The 18,227-nt window shown below is 36.2% G+C and overlaps 2 protein-coding genes across 12 annotated transcripts in view; one reads left to right on the top strand and one right to left on the bottom strand.

Annotated features, from left to right (window-relative positions):
- Nucleotides 1-18,227, bottom strand: part of LOC106877620 (arf-GAP with coiled-coil, ANK repeat and PH domain-containing protein 2) — a 244,660-nt gene that overhangs the window by 69,349 nt on the left and 157,084 nt on the right. For 6 of the 10 annotated variants that reach the window (XM_089341369.1, XM_089341367.1, XM_089341368.1 and 3 more), the window contains one exon: nucleotides 14,821-14,898. The exons of the other annotated variants lie outside the window; for them this stretch is intronic. In XM_089341369.1, the coding sequence (XP_089197495.1) occupies nucleotides 14,821-14,898 (78 nt within the window). The remainder of the gene's footprint in view (nucleotides 1-14,820; nucleotides 14,899-18,227) is intronic. 10 annotated transcript variants of the gene reach the window in all.
- On the top strand, nucleotides 1,952-9,258 carry LOC106877623 (uncharacterized). 2 transcript variants are annotated; one of them, XM_014926565.3, is made up of 2 exons: nucleotides 1,952-2,182; nucleotides 5,941-9,258. In XM_014926565.3, exon 2 carries the CDS (start codon nucleotides 5,977-5,979, stop codon nucleotides 7,810-7,812), a length of 1,836 nt encoding a protein of 611 aa, XP_014782051.2. In that variant the 5' UTR covers nucleotides 1,952-2,182; nucleotides 5,941-5,976; the 3' UTR covers nucleotides 7,813-9,258. The 2 variants fall into 2 exon arrangements, with proteins under 2 accessions (XP_014782051.2, XP_014782050.2); XM_014926564.3 differs by having other exon boundaries at nucleotides 5,936-9,258.

Raw genomic sequence — 18,227 nt, 5'->3', positions numbered from 1 at the left:
TTGTTGTGTTTTATGAGATGTTGGAAGTAAGTTCAAGGACAAATCTGTCAGGAAAACATCTGAGAACCAGGAAAAATATTTGGCTAAGAACTGACTGGTCTGCTACATAATTACATACGGTTCTCACACTACATGTACACACACACACACATATATGTACATACATACATATATAAATGCACATCAGTATACACAGTTCAAACACTGTATGTAGCTATATATATATATATATATATATATATATATATATATATATATGTATGTATGTATATCTATATATATATATCATATATTTCACACCACGTGTGATTGTCAAGGACATAGTTTCAATGTTTATTTATAGTTAAAAATATTCAGTGAATTATTAATTTCCATTAGCAGCTAATTAATGTAAGAAAGCCTTCTTACGACCCTACATCCATATACGCACATACATACATACATACATACATACATACATTCATTCATTCATGCACACATACATGTATGCATGCATGCATGCATCTTTCATGCAACTGTGTGTGTGTGTGTGTGTGTAAATACATACAAAAGTATATAACCATAAACATCTACGATTTAATTAAATGTTTATATACAAGTGGGATGATGGTGATGATGATGATGATGATGATGATGGTTTTTAAATGAAAAAAAGGTGGAAAGTGGTGAAAAGTGAAAGTAAAGTGTAGGTGTAATGAAGGGATGAGGATAGGTTGAGGAAAGGAAAGAGGGGGGGTTAGAGGAAGATGTAGGAAAAGGATTGGAGGGAGGGATAGAGAGAAGATGTGTGGAGGGAGAGAGAGAGAGAGAGAGGGTGGGAGAAAAGGAGAGAACTTGGAGAGAAGAGGTGGAGGAAAGAGTTAAATAGAAAGATAGAAGATAGATGATGGAGGGGTGGCTGTGTGTGAGGGGAGACTGTAAGGAAGTAAATAAGCAGAAACCAAAAGGCATGGTTATGAGAAGAGAGGAAGGAAGTAAGTAAGGAAGGAAGGAAGGAAGAAATAGGAGGGAACAGCTCAATAAATACCCTCCGCCCAAACTGCCCAGTCAGAATAGAGGAGATCGGGGTGGCGGGTGGCGGGAGAAGTTTATCAGATAATATCCTAATTTAGTATTTCCCTGTTTAAACTAGAGGGGGATTTTTTTATTTTTTTTATCTCCTCATTTCAAATACTGAGAGGTGTGTGTGTGGGGGGGGGGGGGGTCGTGCTGAAGACTAGTGAATGGGTGTAGGCCTAAAACTCGCTACATCACACTTCACTTTGTATACATACATACACACATATATACGTACGTACATACATACATAAAAACAAATATTCAGACAAACAGACAGACAGGCAGGCAGGCAGGCGTTTGTGTGTGTGTGTATGTATGTGCATGTGAGTTTGTGAGATAATGCCTGCACGTATTTATACACACAGCTGTGTATATGTAAAGAAAAGCTACTATAAGTGTTTGTTTATATGTGTATGTATGTATGTATGTATGTGTGTGTGTATGTCTGTGTGTGTATGTATGTCTGTATGTGTGTATGTATGTATGTATGTGTGTATGTATGTATGTATGTATGTATGTGTGTATGTATGTATGTATGTGTATGTATGTGTGTATGTATGTATGTATGTGTGTTTGTATGTATGTGTGTTTGTATGTATGTGTGTTTGTATGTACGTATGTATGTATGTATGTATATGAGCAGAACTTGCATGAGAAATAAGAGTATGCATACAGTTTGTTGTGTGTGTGTGTGTGTGTGTGTGTGTGTGTGTGTGTGGTGAGCAATCTATCGTCCCTCCAACCATTACCTTACTTCACCAGTCTACTGAAGAGGAGGAGAAGAAGAAGAAGAAGAAGAAGAAGGGAGGCAGAGCTGAGTGTGAGAGCAAGTGACTAGTTCCTATTAGTTGCTACTGCATCAATAAAAAGGCCTCCTTTTGTCCGATTCAGTGCAGTTGTCCAGTGAGCAGCAAAGAGCTCAGTTTGGTGTGGTCACTCAATCAGGTGACAATTGGTAATTTCTTTTTGGAGTAATACCCAAAGTAAGATTAATAGAGAGAAAGAAAGCAAATAAAAAAAATATCAACAGGTCTCCTACACACACACACACACATAATGAGTTTCAACTGATTATTACTCTCAAATGGTACCAAGTTACAATATTAAATAGTCCCCAAGACAGGTAGGTTGTTTTTGTTTTTGTTGTTTTGTTTCGAAATTTATCGTTAGTACTGATCCTGCAAACCTATATGATCAAAAGTTTACCAACATTAACCCCCCACCCTACTCCGCCTTTTGTTTGCAGACAGTGTATCTAAGACTACATTATTTAACGTGCCCTTGTTTATTATTGTTGTTGTTGTTCAACCTTGGGTCAGTCCTGATCCAGTAGCAGATCAATGATCAAAGGTATTCCCACCATGACCAACCTGTCTCATTCAGGCAGCATACTGAGAACTTGGTTATATATACTTTTTGTTGTTGCTGTTTAACCCTAGGTTAGTCATATCCTAATAGATCTGTGATCAAAGGTGGTCTCACCATGACCAACCTGTCTTATTCAGACAGTGTACCTAGGGCTACATTATATATACCCCCACCTTGTTGTTGTTGTTGTTGCTGTTGAGCTACATGTCCAGCCTAGATAAAATAGAACAATTATCAGACAAATCCAACTATGACCTTCCTGCCTTTTACCAGACACAGCGTATCTAGAAATATATTATCCAAAAGGTGATTTGAGGAAGATTTAGCTGCTATTTCTAGCATGTCAAAGAACCACTCAAATGATTGGTAATTAGTTCATTGTTTGATCAAAGACAATCTCACCATGAACTACCTGCCTTATTCAGCCAAGTATCTAGGACTTTATCTAACGTCTCCTTCCTTGTTACTGTTATTTAACCCCGAGTCAGTTCCAATCCAGCTGACCTATGATTAAAAGCACTCCAGCTAGCCATGACCATCTCCTCTCTTTTATTGACAGTGTGCATAAGTAAGACCACATTATACAGTGTCCATGTAACATTATTTAAGAGAGCAGACTGTGATTCGAGGGATATACAGCTACTATTTCTAACTGATTAAGTGACCCTGTAGAGTCCTCTTCACTGGATTGTTTGTAATATTGTTGGCTTACATATTAGCCCTGATCAAACAGAACTACTAACGAGGGCCCAATCCAGCTTTGCCTTTCTAAATCAGACACAGTGTATCTAGGAATACATTAACCAAAAGGTGATATGAATAGGCTCATCATCAGACTTTGGTGCCTGGGGGGTGCTTCAGAATATTCTGGGTGGGCACTAATTTGTAACAATGCTAAAGTGGAGTTTCGAAATAAGGGTATCACAGTAAATCTGAGGTTGCACCATTGAATAGTGAGGGAGTAATGCCGTCCCGTGGAACCCCTTAGCTACGGGTATGGATATGAGGAAGATTCAGCTGCCATTTCTAGCATGTCGAAAAGCCACAGAAATTACCGTTAATTAGTTCATTGTTGGTACTGTTGTTGTCCACTACTTTGTTACTATCTTTGTTGTTATAATCTGCATCACCCACTTGCTTTCATGTCGTTTCGTCCCTTCTAGCCCTCATTATATATTTAACCCCTTTAGTACCAACCCATCTAAGATCCCACCACACATACACACACACAGTTCTATGATACAAACACCTTTTTTTAAAGTGGTCTAAATTTAAACTTTCCATCAAAGATTTTATGTTAATTTCTGTTTCAAAAAGCAGCTTAACAATGACAACAAGAATGTGCATTTCAGTATAAATATTGTACAAAAGGTTTACGCTGTTGTTGTTATTGTTGTTACTGTCACAGGTAATGGCTAGAGACTTCTTAACACCACACACACACACACACATAACACACAACTGTATAGCAGCATCACCTTTACTGCATCATTTAAACCAACCACATCCAAGCAAAATACTCTTCCTGTTTTATATTCAAACTGGCCAAATCCAGCCTTTCACACCTACCCAACAATGTCATTCTAAACTAAATATAAACAATCACATCATCGAAATCTCAAAGCTACAAGATAACACCGGATAAATTCAAAACAATGTGAATAACTAAGGATTACATTTGATAGGATAATCTGAATGCTAAAGGGTTAAGAACAGCCCCTTAGCCTGTGCCTTTCAATGGATTATTTGAAAACAGCTCCCAGCCCACCTTACCTAAAAATGCCATTCACTATCATAGTACTGTAGTATTGCAGTTGTTTTTATCTAACCCCAGGTCAGTCTGAGACCAGCAGGCCTATGATTAAAAGTACATTCAATCATGACACTCTTATCAGTTCCCTATATACAGGGAACCAGGGTCCATGTTATCAAACATGTTCTTTTTTCAGACTGTAAGACATGACTTAAGGGAGGGAGATTTGGCTGCTGTTTCTAGCAGGTCAAGCCGTCATATTTCTTTCCGTCCTGCTCTCTCTCTCTCTCTCTCTGTTTAGCTTCAAACCAGTCTAACCAGTAATATGACCATCTACCACTACCACTCACCACCACCACCACCACCACCATCATTATCATCATCATAAGGAAAGTACAACTTACTCTGCTTATGTCACTCTCTGCTCTCCCCAATATGTAGGACTTAGCAGGTGTTTGAGAGACAATAACAATAACAACATGAACTGCAGGAGGTTTACCCAAACTAAAATTGTAGAAGCAACCACAAATGATGTATAGGTTATTGCCACCAGTTAAGGACAGACAGACAGACAGAGAGGGAGAGAGACAAACAGTGTGTGTGTGTGTGTGTGTGTGTGTGTATGATGGCTAACGGAATCAGTCCTTATTAACTTTCCTGGTGTCACAGAGTGGATTTCCTTTACCTTTCACTCATTTCAGTCATTGGACTGCAGCCTTGCTGGGGTGCCACTATGAAAAGTTTTTTTTTTCTTTTTGCCTTGAACAAATTGCCCTTAGTATTTATTCTACTGGTCTCTTTTGCTGAACCACTAGGTTACAGGGACATAAGCAAACCAACACAGGTTGTCAAACAGTGAACGAGGGTGGGGGACAACCACAAACACTGATTGAGACATACATGCATACACACACACACACACACACACACACACACACACACACACACACACACACACACACAGCCTTCTTTTAGTTTCTGTCTACCAGATCCACTCACAAGGCTTTGGTTGGCCTGGGGCTATAGTAGAAGATACCCAAGGTGCCACACATTGGGACTGAACCCAGAACCATGTGGTTGGGGAACAAGCTTCTTACCATACAGCAAGTAAAACAGACAACCCTTCTGATATGTTTTCATCTTACACTGACCTCACCAGTGAAGTATAAGACTTCAGACAAAGGAAAGCCTCTGTGCAGCAGCCTGACCTACTTGAAACAGCAGTCAAATCTCCCTCAACCTACTATCTTTAAAAAGAAGGACAGCACAGCCCAAGATACATTAAGTTTGAAACAAAGAGCAAGATAAATGATGACTCCTTATTTAGGGTGTGCCAGGAACTAAATAACAATTACAGGGAAAGGTGCAATGGATAAATGTAATCGAGATATTCTATGGTTACATAAAAGATATGATGGTCATATATGGAAAAGTCATTTATTATAAGATAAGTTTGCTCATTCAAGACTTTCCTGAGCTGAACAGCAACACTGTGATTGCATTAAAAAGACACAGCTAGAACCTTAATTCAATAAAATAACTGAAACAACATTTTCATCAATTCAAATTGAAAAATAAATTTAAATTGAATTTCAATTATAGATTAACTATTTTCTTCTATTCAGTTTCTGTTTCTGAAATATGTTTCATAAGTAATTTATTATTTTGAAATTTCAAACTGGAGAATTAATATTTCTCACCTGTGATATCCAATATTGAAAAGTTGATGATTTAACAATTTTCTTTGTTTTCCAGAACAGACAGCTTCCAGTGAAGGACCAGATAACAACAGAAAGATGTACAGGTTAGCCAGACAGGTGAGCTTCCTGGTTTACGGCTTATGCCTTCTGGTAGTTAGCCTGGAAGCTAGCTGTCCAGATGGTTGCAGGTGTAGTGGAGACAGAATTGACTGTCCTGTCCCAGAGGAGTTTTTTAACTTACTGGGATGTGATTTGAAAAAACTAGATAGAGACAGATTGGAAAATATTCACGAAATCAAACAGTTGTGTTTGACACAAAATCAGTTGCGGTCAATTAATTCCAACCTGTTCCGATCATTTTTAGACCTTCGCAAACTCGACCTAACAAACAACCAGATATCAACCATCAGTGAACAGGCATTTGAAAGACTTGCAGAACTTCAAGGACTCGTTCTCTTCAAAAACAACGTATATGATATTAAAAACCTTTTCAAAAGAAACACTAAACTAACATTTCTCAATCTAGGATCAAACCAGATCACAGAAATAGGAGAGAATGACTTTCAGAACCTATCAAAGCTGAAGTACCTGGATTTGACCTCAAATCAAATAACTACAATTAATCCAAAAGCATTTGAGTCGCTGGTGAGTTTACGTTATTTGATTCTTCAAAACAACAAACTTATCGATTTCAGTGTGCTGGATTTTACACTGAAATCTCTGCGTGTAGCTGACTTCACAAACAATAGACTGGAACGAGTGCCAAAGGGACTGCCAGAAAGTATCACTGACCTCCGGTTTGGCAAAAACAACATTACGAAAATTGGGAAAAGTGACCTAAAGCGCATTTCAGCACTACAATTATTGACACTTAATGAAAATCAAATTAATTCTATTCATGACAATGCATTCAATGGTCTTGATAATGTGAAGGAACTTTGGCTCAATTCTAACGAGTTATTTACACTGCCAACAAAACTGCCAAAGAACTTAGTCAAATTGGCCATCAATTCAAATTTAATCAGTAGGATTGAAAGATATTCATTTCTGAAGAGCCCTCTCATAGAAGAGCTAACACTGGAGACAAATAAAATCACTGAGATTGAGCCTGAAGCATTCAGTAAGTTGTCAATGTTGAAAGACCTGAATCTTCAAAGTAATCAACTACATACACTAACAACAGGAATCTTCAAAGACCTGCCAAATTTGGTCAGCCTAAGACTGGCAAATAATCCGATAGCAACTGTTCAGAGGCGAGCCTTTGAATCCCTGCCATCACTGCACACACTTGATATATCTTATGGAGAATTAGAAAGTGCAAGAGTGCAGATGGATCTCTTCCAAAAAATGCCAAATCTACAGGAATTCAATCTGATGAACAGCCCCGGTCTATGTAAAAGTCTGCTGGACCGAGTCAGAAATGGCCAGATTGAAACAACACAATCAGTTCAAAAAATTGATTTTCGATACAACATCCTCAAAAACTTGCCGGAGAATATACCAGGAATATTTCCAAAACTGACAACATTTCTGCTCAACAACAATGCTTGGCACTGTGACTCCAATCTGCTCTGGCTCAAAAGATGGTTAGGAACACCAGCTATTACTTTCTATGAGAATAAAACACCAGCTTGCTGCACACCAAGTAAGCTCAAAGGTAAACTATTAAGGGATCTATCTGATAATGAATATCTTAGAAGCGCAGCAGCAGAATACCGGACTGATAGCAGCAGATATGCAGAATATAAACCAAGTGGTAACCCATCTTTGTTAGAAAAAAGCCAGCTGCAAAGAGCAAGGTCCTCAAGAATTGCATTTGGTACAAATGTCTCTGTCCAAGACAGCTTGAATCAACGAAAGAGGCGCAGGAGTAAAAGGCGGCGTAGCAGGAGAAACAAAAGAAAACATAGTAGACAGGAAAAGAAGCAGTAATAAACCAGTAAATAAAGGACTTTTATTGTTTATTACCTCAAAGAACTACTTTAAAGAAGGGTCTTAGAACAACTGTTTAATTAGAGGATCTTTTTCTTTTTTTTTTTTTTATCCCCATAAGGTATTAATTTTTCTGTTGAGATTTATTTTCATGACAGATGACGGAAGATAGTCTGATAGAAGCTACCGAAACCGACCACAGTCTAAATACAGCAACTCAAAGACAAATACCAACAGACAGAAAGCATTCTGTCACCCAATATTTTAACGCTTCAATTCATTAGTCAAATGCTTCAAAGTAATCCCTTCGAACTGACTCTCGTTTAACCAGCAAAATATCTGATTGTTATAACATTAGAAGAATATTTGAAAAAGAACAAAAACCAAACAAACAAATAAATAAAAAAATTTTAAAAAGTTGGGAACACCAATGACTACTAAACCGATGATGGCAGTAATTATGCAAGATAACAACAACGATGATAATGGTGATGAGGATGATGATGTGACTAAATGTAGCAACATTCTTTTACTAGTTTCAGTAATTAGATTGTGGCCATGCAGGAGCACCGCCTTGGATATCCATTATACAAACATAACCAACATCCGAGAGACAGATTAACACATAATCCAATGGGGGATTGCAAGGACAGTGGGGAGAACAAAAAACAAAATAAATACACTGAAAGACAGTATTGTAATATGGAGAGCAACTACTACGAGAAGAAATTAGCAGACATAATTAGTTGGAAAGACAAGCTTGATGAATTATTTGACTGAAATAGGGTCCAATGGGGTTTGCAAAGAAGTTAATAACAAAGAATTAACTGTAAACAATATATATATATATATACCGGAGTAAGCACATAAATGTGCAACGAGGTGGAAAAAAGAGTACTCAAATACCAGAGGTAGAGTAATATGCTTTATTTAAAAGCAGCAGAAATATAACAAAAAACTGTTATACATATATAAAGTATACATATATATAGATGTATACACACACGAACATGCACGCATACACATATATACATACATACATATATATATATGCGTGTGCACACACACAATACAGGCGCGCACGTAGACACACACACACACACACTGTGTGTGATTTTTCTGTAACCAAACATCAGCTGTTATCCTAAATAGATTAATATTGGGGAAAGGTAAAAAAAAGAATTTGAGCAAGCATAAAGCTTGAAGCAGATTATATTATCACCTGTCATATTATTTGGAAAGCCATATTCTCCTCAGATCTACAATATTCAAATATAACTGACTTTTTGTTATCAAGTCAGTAGGACTGTATTCTCGTATTTTTAAACGAACACACACACAGATACACACACACACATGCAAGCATACAAACTGGAACATATAAAAAAAGAAAAGAAAAAAAGGAGAGGATTAAGAAAAAAACAGGAAAAGAAAAAAAGGGGAAAACTTGAATGATAATATCAAAGGCTAAAACTTTAAATGAATTTTAATTATTTAATCCTTCTAACAGCAGAAATCAGATAAATCCATTCGAAATTTCATTGCCCTTATTAACAGAAAGCAGTTTAATATACCAATCTGTCTTTTGTTGAGGAATGTCACGTTTGGAACTATTTTCTGATTGAAATATGTCAAGTTTACTGAGACAATGCGAGTTGCAGTAAACGACAATTATATTTTCTGTTAGATATTTAACACCGTTACTGGAATAACCATGAAATTTAATTAAAGGGTTAATTGCAGTTATATGTAATTAGTACTATTTGGAAACTATATGAAACAAACACAAGTGTCTTATGATTTCATATTGTAAAGATGGATTCTCAAAAACCCAAATCAACAAGTGTGTCTGTGTGTGTATATATAAAGACATATATAAATGTATCATGCAGCTCCACACAAACATATATATATATATATATATATATATATATATATATATATATATATACTCCTGCACGTATGTATAATGGATCCTTTCTTCAGTTTAACAATGAGTATTCCAGCTGTTCAATCTACTGAATTGCTCATTGAACTGGCAGGAAATGACTGAGTATTCCAAGGACAATCTATCCTTAACATAAACTTTATGCATAATAATCAGCCTGATGCAGTGTATAACAAGGCTGGCTGATTTTTTGAATTACAAATAGAGGCCATCCAACAAGCTTTTACACAGAGGAATCAAATCCAGACATGTTTGATTGTCTGCAGTGGTCCTTAAGTACTTAATCATGCTTGCATCCATACATAATGTGTCCACACACACACAGACTGTTGACATCATAAGAATCTATAAATTTTCAACAGAATATGAAATAATTCCTTTTTGGAACAGTGGCTCTCAAAGCAGTTAAAGCTATAAAATAACAACTGGTATTGGATTAGAAAAACGCATTTGGCTAGAAAAAGTCAAAGGCTGTTTCTAGCCAAAAGGGCTACATGCCTTAACATATTTCAAGATGCAACGTTCCAAAAAAAAAAGAATTATCTATCTATCTTCAGAAAGTGAGAAATATACATATACATATATATATATATATATATATATATATATATATATATATATATATCAAAAATTTAAAATTTAAAAGAGAATTTTGATGCTGATATCCATTATTATTGAAGTTTATTCCTATGTCAACATTTCTGTATAAGGCTATATTCAACTGTCAAATTCAAGTCAAACATATAATTCACCTTACACATCTTCAGGATAAAAGGTAAAGAACAAAAAGTAAACACCAAAAACATTGTCTCTAAGTCTAGTTCATATTCAAATTTCTCCTTATATATACATATATATATATATATATATATATATATATATATATATATGAGTTGTTTTGCTTATCTATCAATAATTCCCCAAAACACTGCCAAACTAAAATTCTGTTTTTATTCCACCATCAAGGAAACCATTTCTAGTCACTACTTTGTACTCTATTGACTCTCCTTAATATGTTCACCAGCTGTAATGTATATAATTCATATCTGAATAAAAGTTCATGAATATCAAAACTATTGTGGTAGTTAGTTTTGAGTTTATGGTAAATGGATTATTTTTCTTCTTTACTTCCTTTGAAACAATTACCTTTGGTGTTTTATCCTTTATCCTTTAAACCTTTCGCATTTAAACTGGCCAAAATATTTTGCTTGTTTTATTTTCAAACTGGCTATATCTGGCCTCTCACACCTGCCCTACAATGTCATTCTGAAAATAATCACATTATTGAGATCTCAAAGCAAGAAGATAATGCATGGTAAATTCAAAATATTGTAAATAAATAAGCATTACATTTGACAGAGTAATCTGAATGCTACATGGTTTAACTGGCCTCTCACACTTGCCCAACAATGTCATTCTAAAATTCAAACAATCATATCATTGAAATCTCGAAGCTATGAGATAATGCATATTTAACTCAAAATATTGTAAATAAATTAGCATTACATTTGACAAAGAGATCTGAATGCTAAATGGTTAATGTACATCATAAAAATACACATACACACACAAGGGAATATCAGCAAATCACTGCAAAACAAATATCATTGGTGCTTTCTTTGCAAAGTACCAACTTCCATCAAAAATTTTCATCCTCCAATGCACACCAAGAAAATACACACACACACACATGCATGCACATCAAGGGAACAGCAGAAACTCACAACAACCCTATTATCCTTAGAGTTTTCTCAGTAAAGTACCGATTCCCAGCAACAGTTTATCCTTCAATGTATATAAAGAAAACACATATTAAATTTCCAAGGTGTCTCCTTTATCATTAATGATTACAGTACATTTTGGCTCAGTACATGAACATATTCTAGCACTCACTCAGCCGATTGTTTTGAATGAAGAACAAGCCAAAGTTTAGGATCATCAGTAATTCCAGCAAGACATGATATATTGGTTTGGCTTTTACAGGCAGAGATTTTCAGTGGGGATGTCCACGAGTGTCACAAAATTATTGATGTCGAAGGAGTCCAATTTTGGACGAACAGGCAAGACCACAACAACTGCATTGGAATGCAGGCTAGTCAGGGTTGGCCATAAGGTCCTTGTTTTTCTCTTCGCTGCTTGTCTACAAGGATGGTCCTGCACGTGTCTCCAAAGGAAGGCACTGCCCAAGAGGGCAGTAAGGTGCCAGGAAAGGATAGTTAGTGGCAAGAACAGATCACTGGCAGCAATCAATGTGACAGGTGCCAAAAGATTATTTTAGGGATTCCTTAAACACGATTTCTTCAGAGAGCCCTTTTATTATTAATTCTGTTAGTGTTTATTCACTCAAATTCTGAGCATCGGCCAGTCATCTTAGGGTCGAGTAAATACTGTTCTGCTACTGAAGATGTCAAATAAAACTGTTACCACACTTACGCAACTATTTTATGTTCCTCGATTACATTTAAAAAAAAAAAAATTCATTTTAGAGTTGTCTCCCTTGCACTCCGGGTGCAATTAGAGTTAACCACCCACAAAATCGTAGAACTAATGCTTTAAAACCCAGTGATTCCCAACGCGGGGCATATGCCCCACCGGTGGGGCCTGGGAAAATTATAGTGGGACATGGGATATGGGAAATCAGCTTCAGCGGAATTTGAACTCAGAACATAATGATGAATGAAATTCCACTGAGCATTTTGTCCAGTGCACTAACGATTGTGCCAGTTTGCTGCCAAAATAGTAATGTGGGCTTGGTTAAAAAAAGGGGCAATTCAAAAAGAAAGAGAGAGCCTAATTGTAGCAACCCAAGACCAAGCGATGCAAACAAACAACTTGAGAAAAATATGTGTGGAGAGAATGTGTTAGAAAAATGTAGAGCTTGTGGAATTTGGAATGAGACAGTGGTATACATTGTGACAGAATGCACCAAGTTGGAACAGGAGGAATATAAGAAATGGAGGTACGACCAGGTTGTAAGAGTTTTACACTGGAAATTTTGCCAGAAATGGGGATTTGAAGCTGGAAACACATGGGACAATCATCATGTCGAAAGAATACTGGATTCGGAGAAATGTAAGACTTTGTGGGACTTTCCTATTCAAATGGACAAGAAGTTAGAAAATAATAGATCTGGCATAACAATTATAGACAAGGAAAAACAAAGTTACTTCCTAATCGGCCCATCATGTCCATTTGATTCCAGGATCATAAAGAAAGAGGGTAAAAAATAAAAAAGTACAATCCCTTACAATTTGAAATAGGAAGAATTTAGAGTAAGAAAACTGTAAAGGTTGTGCCTGTAGCAATTGGTGCGTTGGGAACAGTAAGCAAAGATATAGACAAATGGCTGAAGGAGATTAGAATAGAATGCCCGGTAGAGCTCCTACAGAAGGTTTGTCTCTTAGGGACAGCAAAGATTATCAGGAGGGTTCTAAGCATTTGAAAAAGACTGCTGAAAACTTGTGCATACCTAAGGTTACCGATAGTAACCTGCTACTCAGATAAATCCTATCAGGGATAAGACCGAATCTGAGTCAGACCAAATGGCACAATGCCTGAAAGTTCAGGGAAGGGAACTATTCGATTATATCGACCCCCAGTGCTCAACTGGCACCTATTTTATCGACCATGAAAGGATGAAAAGCTAAGCTGACCTCAACAGACAAAATGCCATTAAGTATTTTACCTGGTGTACTAATGATTCTGCTGGTACAAGGCTAGCAGTCTTAAGGGAAGAAGTAAGTTAATTACATTGACCCCTATGCTGAAGAGATACTTTAATCGATCCTAAAAAGTTGAAAAGCAAAGTCAACCTCAGCAGGACTTGAACTCAGAACATAGAAGAGTTGGAAGAAATATCACGACGGAAATAGAGTGTGATTTGGCTACTATTTTTAGCAGGTCAAATGATGGCATAAAACAATCATTAGCAAACTGCAACCCAAAGGACATTCTTTGAATTTTTTTTTTTTTTTTTTTTCTTCTGCAGCCCACCCGATGAGCCAAATCTCATGTGGCCTGCTCCATCACAAAAACAGTTTCCTATGCCAGGCATCAAAACTCTCTCAATTAGCCTGAGCAGAGAGTAAGATCATTCCAGGAGTACTTCGTTAATCGGATGAAGGGAGGGGGACGGAAACAAGCAAACTGAACTCTATTCATCCATTCCAAACGATACACACATGCGCAGACAGATCGAACATTCAAACATATACTGAGAAAATTTAGACAAAAAAAAAAACCCAAAAAAAAACAGCGAAGAGTTAGAAAAGATCAGATGGAAGGGGCAAAACTCTTGGTTAAAAACTGAACATCTTGAAAATTGAGTGCGAGAGCGAATCTTTTATCTATTACATGTTCCAATCATTAGACTGCGGCCATGCTTCAGCACCGCCTTAAAGTGTTTTTAGATGCTAACCAGTGGGACTGAACCTGAACCCATGTGGTTGGGAAGCAAACTTCTTACCACACGACTATGCCTGCAATTATCTCTCTCACACACACACACACACACACTATGTATACTATATCAAATTATACTTGTCTGTAAACATACTGACATAGTATAGATATAATATATACCTGCATATAAACAAAGCATACACAAGTTAAACTCTGTGGAATACATGGTTACTTATCATAAACATTTAACACCTAGACAATGGAAGCAAGTCCATAGTAGATACAATGGCAACAAGACTGGGTTATATTTACTGCCACTGGCATCACCTGTACGATAACCCATGTGGATCATATCAACCAATCACAAGGGTATCAGCCACCTTGTTACAATAGCTGAAAGCATAAGTCACAAGAACTAAATACTACATAAGAAAAGAAATATAAATATTATTATCATGAATATTTTCATAAACCAATTGTATGATAACCCACAACCAATTGCCAAGGTACCAGTCATCTTGTTATGGTAGCTGAAGAACTAATACAAAAAGAGAAAGAAAAAAAATACAAATTCTACATGAGAAAATAAATATAAATATTATCAACAGCAATATTTTCATGAAACCAATTGTGTGATAAATGTTGATGGAAATGCTTACTAAGTTTTCAGTAGGGAAGGACTGATTCTTGGTACAAAATAATAGCACCAAAGCGGAGAGAGACGATTTCCGTCCATTCTGAAAGTAAGCAGAGAAATCAAACATTTAATATTTTTTCTTCGTTTTTTTGAAGAAAACGCTTGTTATTTCTTGTGGTTATTTGCTGTTACTTTTATTCCTTGGCGGGGTTATTAAAGAGGTTGTAGCTGTTATTCTTGGCAAGGTTATAATTGTTACTGTTTTGTTATTTTTGAGGTGAAAGACGAAATAGTGAAAAACACCCGCTCCATTTTCTTTTTACATATTATCATATAACTATAAGATATGATATTATATATATATATATATGTATATATATATATATATATATATATATATATATGTTGGTAGCTAGGGTAAATCCCAGTTTCTCTGTCTAGAGATTTTCTAATAAGGAATTCCTTACATGTCTGTATAACATGTAAATCTATGAAATTCCTAAATTCCTATTAGAAAATGGAACACGTGTAATGGAGAATAAATAATACCAAAAATTTCCCCGTTTTGCTATTATGCAAAAGTGTCATAAGTCCAAAACGTCGCTTTTTCAGTGAACAAAAAATAGTTTTACCATTCCTTAACAAAACCGTTGTACTAGTTTGATATCTTGGCATCTGAAGCCGCTGGAGATGCGATAGTTTGACCAAAAGAACCAGCTATTGCAAGCAAAAATAAATATTGAAAAAATGCATTTGGCCAAATTTGGACATACAACAGTTTAACATAATAGCAACGATATATATTATAATGTCTTGGGTTGACTTTAAACTGCATTGAGTGGTGGGGGCCATAGTTTGAGAGTTCCAGGATATTGAGAAATGAGGAACCACTTCTTAGCCACTATTGTTCCCAGGTCCACTCTGACCCAGAGTAATAGTATCTGTCAGAATCCCCACTATGGGTTAATTGGCAAGTTATAGAAGAAGCACCAAGTACAAATCCCAGAGATTTTGTGAGCTCCTTGGGAAAGGAAAAAGCTAGGGAAGTCAACCTCGACAGCAAACCAAGGAGTGGAATCCCTCAGGCATTCCAGTGCCCCTTTTGACACCCTTCCAGCAAACTTCAGAGTAGGTAAAACTCTCCAGGCCTGTAACGCAATTCACCCGAGAAGACCACTCCAATGTAAAACCTACAGTTTGCCGGTCACTGCAGCTGTCTTCATTCCTTGACCTCCAAGTCTTAAAGCATGGATTCAGGTTTTGCGAACTGATCCCCACTTTAAAACTACTAACCACAGGCAGCAAGAAAAGCCCTGCAGTGTCAAAGATTGATGTACTCAGCCAGTTGAGGTTGCACCACTCTTCCTCATGGGCTCCAAACATGAAGAATTGCCATCATACAATTATATGATATTCAGTTTTAAAATATTAAAATTGCGAATGTTTTATGTGGTTATTACCACATAAATAATGTGGTTATTACCACTGTTATTGCTGGTATGGTTATTACAGCTGTAATTAACAACAATATCGTTCCTGCTGTAGTCGTTAAGTTATTATTCTTGATGTAGTAATTACCAGTATTGTTCCTTGTATGGTTACATTACTGTAATTATTCCCAATGTAGTTATTATTATATTCCACTTCTCCTTCTCATTCTTATTGTCATCTTTGTTGTTGTTGTTATTCCAGGTGTAGTTATATAATGTGGAGGCGCAATGGCCCAGTGGTTAGGGCAGCGGACTCGCGGTCATAGGATCGCGGTTTCGATTCCCAGACCAGGCGTTGTGAATGTTTATTGAGCGAAAACACCTAAAGCTCCACGAGGCTCCGGCAGGGGATGGTGGTGAACCCTGCTGTACTCTTTCACCACAACTTTCTCTCACTCTTACTTCCCGTTTCTGTTGTGCCTGTAATTCAAAGGGTCAGCCTTGTCACACTGTGTCACGCTGAATATCCCCGAGAACTACGTTAAAGTGTACACGTGTCTGTGGAGTGCTCAGCCACTTGCACGTTAATTTCACGAGCAGACTGTTCCGTTGATCGGATCAACTGGAACCCTCGACGTCATAAGCGACAGAATGCCAACAACAATTCTTGACAAATTTATAACTGCCTGTTGCCCTGTTTTCCACCAGCCTACCACTGCTCCTGGTTAATTTGTTAGCACTATTAATGGCTATTAGTAAACAGATATTATCAAAGCTAAAATATCAGTTAGGACACAAAAATGGTTAACAAAATACATAGAATTTTTCAACATATTTTTCTTCAAGTAAGTTCTTTTTTTTTTTGCTTTGTTTATATTTCCTTCTTTTAATAAAATTTTAACATATTTTTGATTCTGAAGAATACCATTTTAGTTACAGGGAATAGTAGTAGTAGCAGTAATAATAATAATAATAATAATAATAATAATAATAATAATAATAAAATTTCTTACACAGGCACATGGTCTGAAAGGAAATGATTATACTGACCCTTGTACTCAAATGGTACTTTATTTTAGCAGGAAATTGAAAGGGGAAAGTTTACCTCAGCTAGATTTGAATTCAGCGCATAAAGAGCTGGGACACCACAAAGTATCTTATCTTTCACTCTTCCGCCTCATAATAATAATAATAATAATAATAATAATAATAATAATAATAATAATCCTTTCTACTAAAAGCACAAGGCCTGAAATTTTTTGGGAAGGGACTAGTCGATTACATAGACCCCAGTGCTCAACTGGTACTGGTTTTATTGACTCCAAAACGATGAAAGGCAAAGTCGACCTTGGCAGAATTTGAACTCCAAATGTAAAGAAAGACAAAATGCCACGAAACATTTTGCCCAGCTTGCTAACGATTCTGCCAGCTCGCAACCTTCTGTATAATAATAATAATAATAATAATAATAATAATAATAATAATAATAATAATAATAATAATAATAATAATAATATATAGGCACAAGGCTTTAGAATTATAAAAGTGAAAAAGCGAAAAAATAAAATAAGATAAAAAAAAAAAAAAAAAAGAAGCTGACTTTGTAATGTTCATATCTTTGAGAAGTGTATTATAGCATCAGAATTGAAACAATTTTCACATGGAATTGGAAAAGAATAACATTGTATAACATTCAGTTTTCAGTAAGCTGCTTAAAAAAAAAAATGGTTTTCATTCTGTATAGGATGTGAAACTGAACCTCTTGATTAGTAGCTGATGTTAGAAATGGTGTGTCTATCAGACAAAAAAAAAAAAAAAATTCTCACTCCAACAATTTCTTTAAGGCTTTTGTTTTTTTTTTTCTCTCTTTTCAATCTAAGAAAAGAATATTCAACATACTTTGTGTGAAACATATTTAATGAGATACATACAACACATTAGTGCACACACACACACACACACACACACACACACAATGTTTAATGCACATTCACACACT

The sequence above is a fragment of the Octopus bimaculoides genome, chromosome 24 (assembly GCF_046866305.1).
Source record: "Octopus bimaculoides isolate indiv1 chromosome 24, ASM4686630v1, whole genome shotgun sequence".
Classification (NCBI taxonomy): domain Eukaryota; kingdom Metazoa; phylum Mollusca; class Cephalopoda; order Octopoda; family Octopodidae; genus Octopus; species Octopus bimaculoides.
Note: the sequence above shows the minus strand (reverse complement) of the source record. Positions and strands in the feature narration are given on the sequence as shown.

Bases quoted from the DNA above. Each gene is read 5' to 3' on its own strand.
- LOC106877623 (XM_014926565.3), top strand. From the start codon at position 5,977: ATGTACAGGTTAGCCAGACAGGTGAGCTTCCTGGTTTACGGCTTATGC.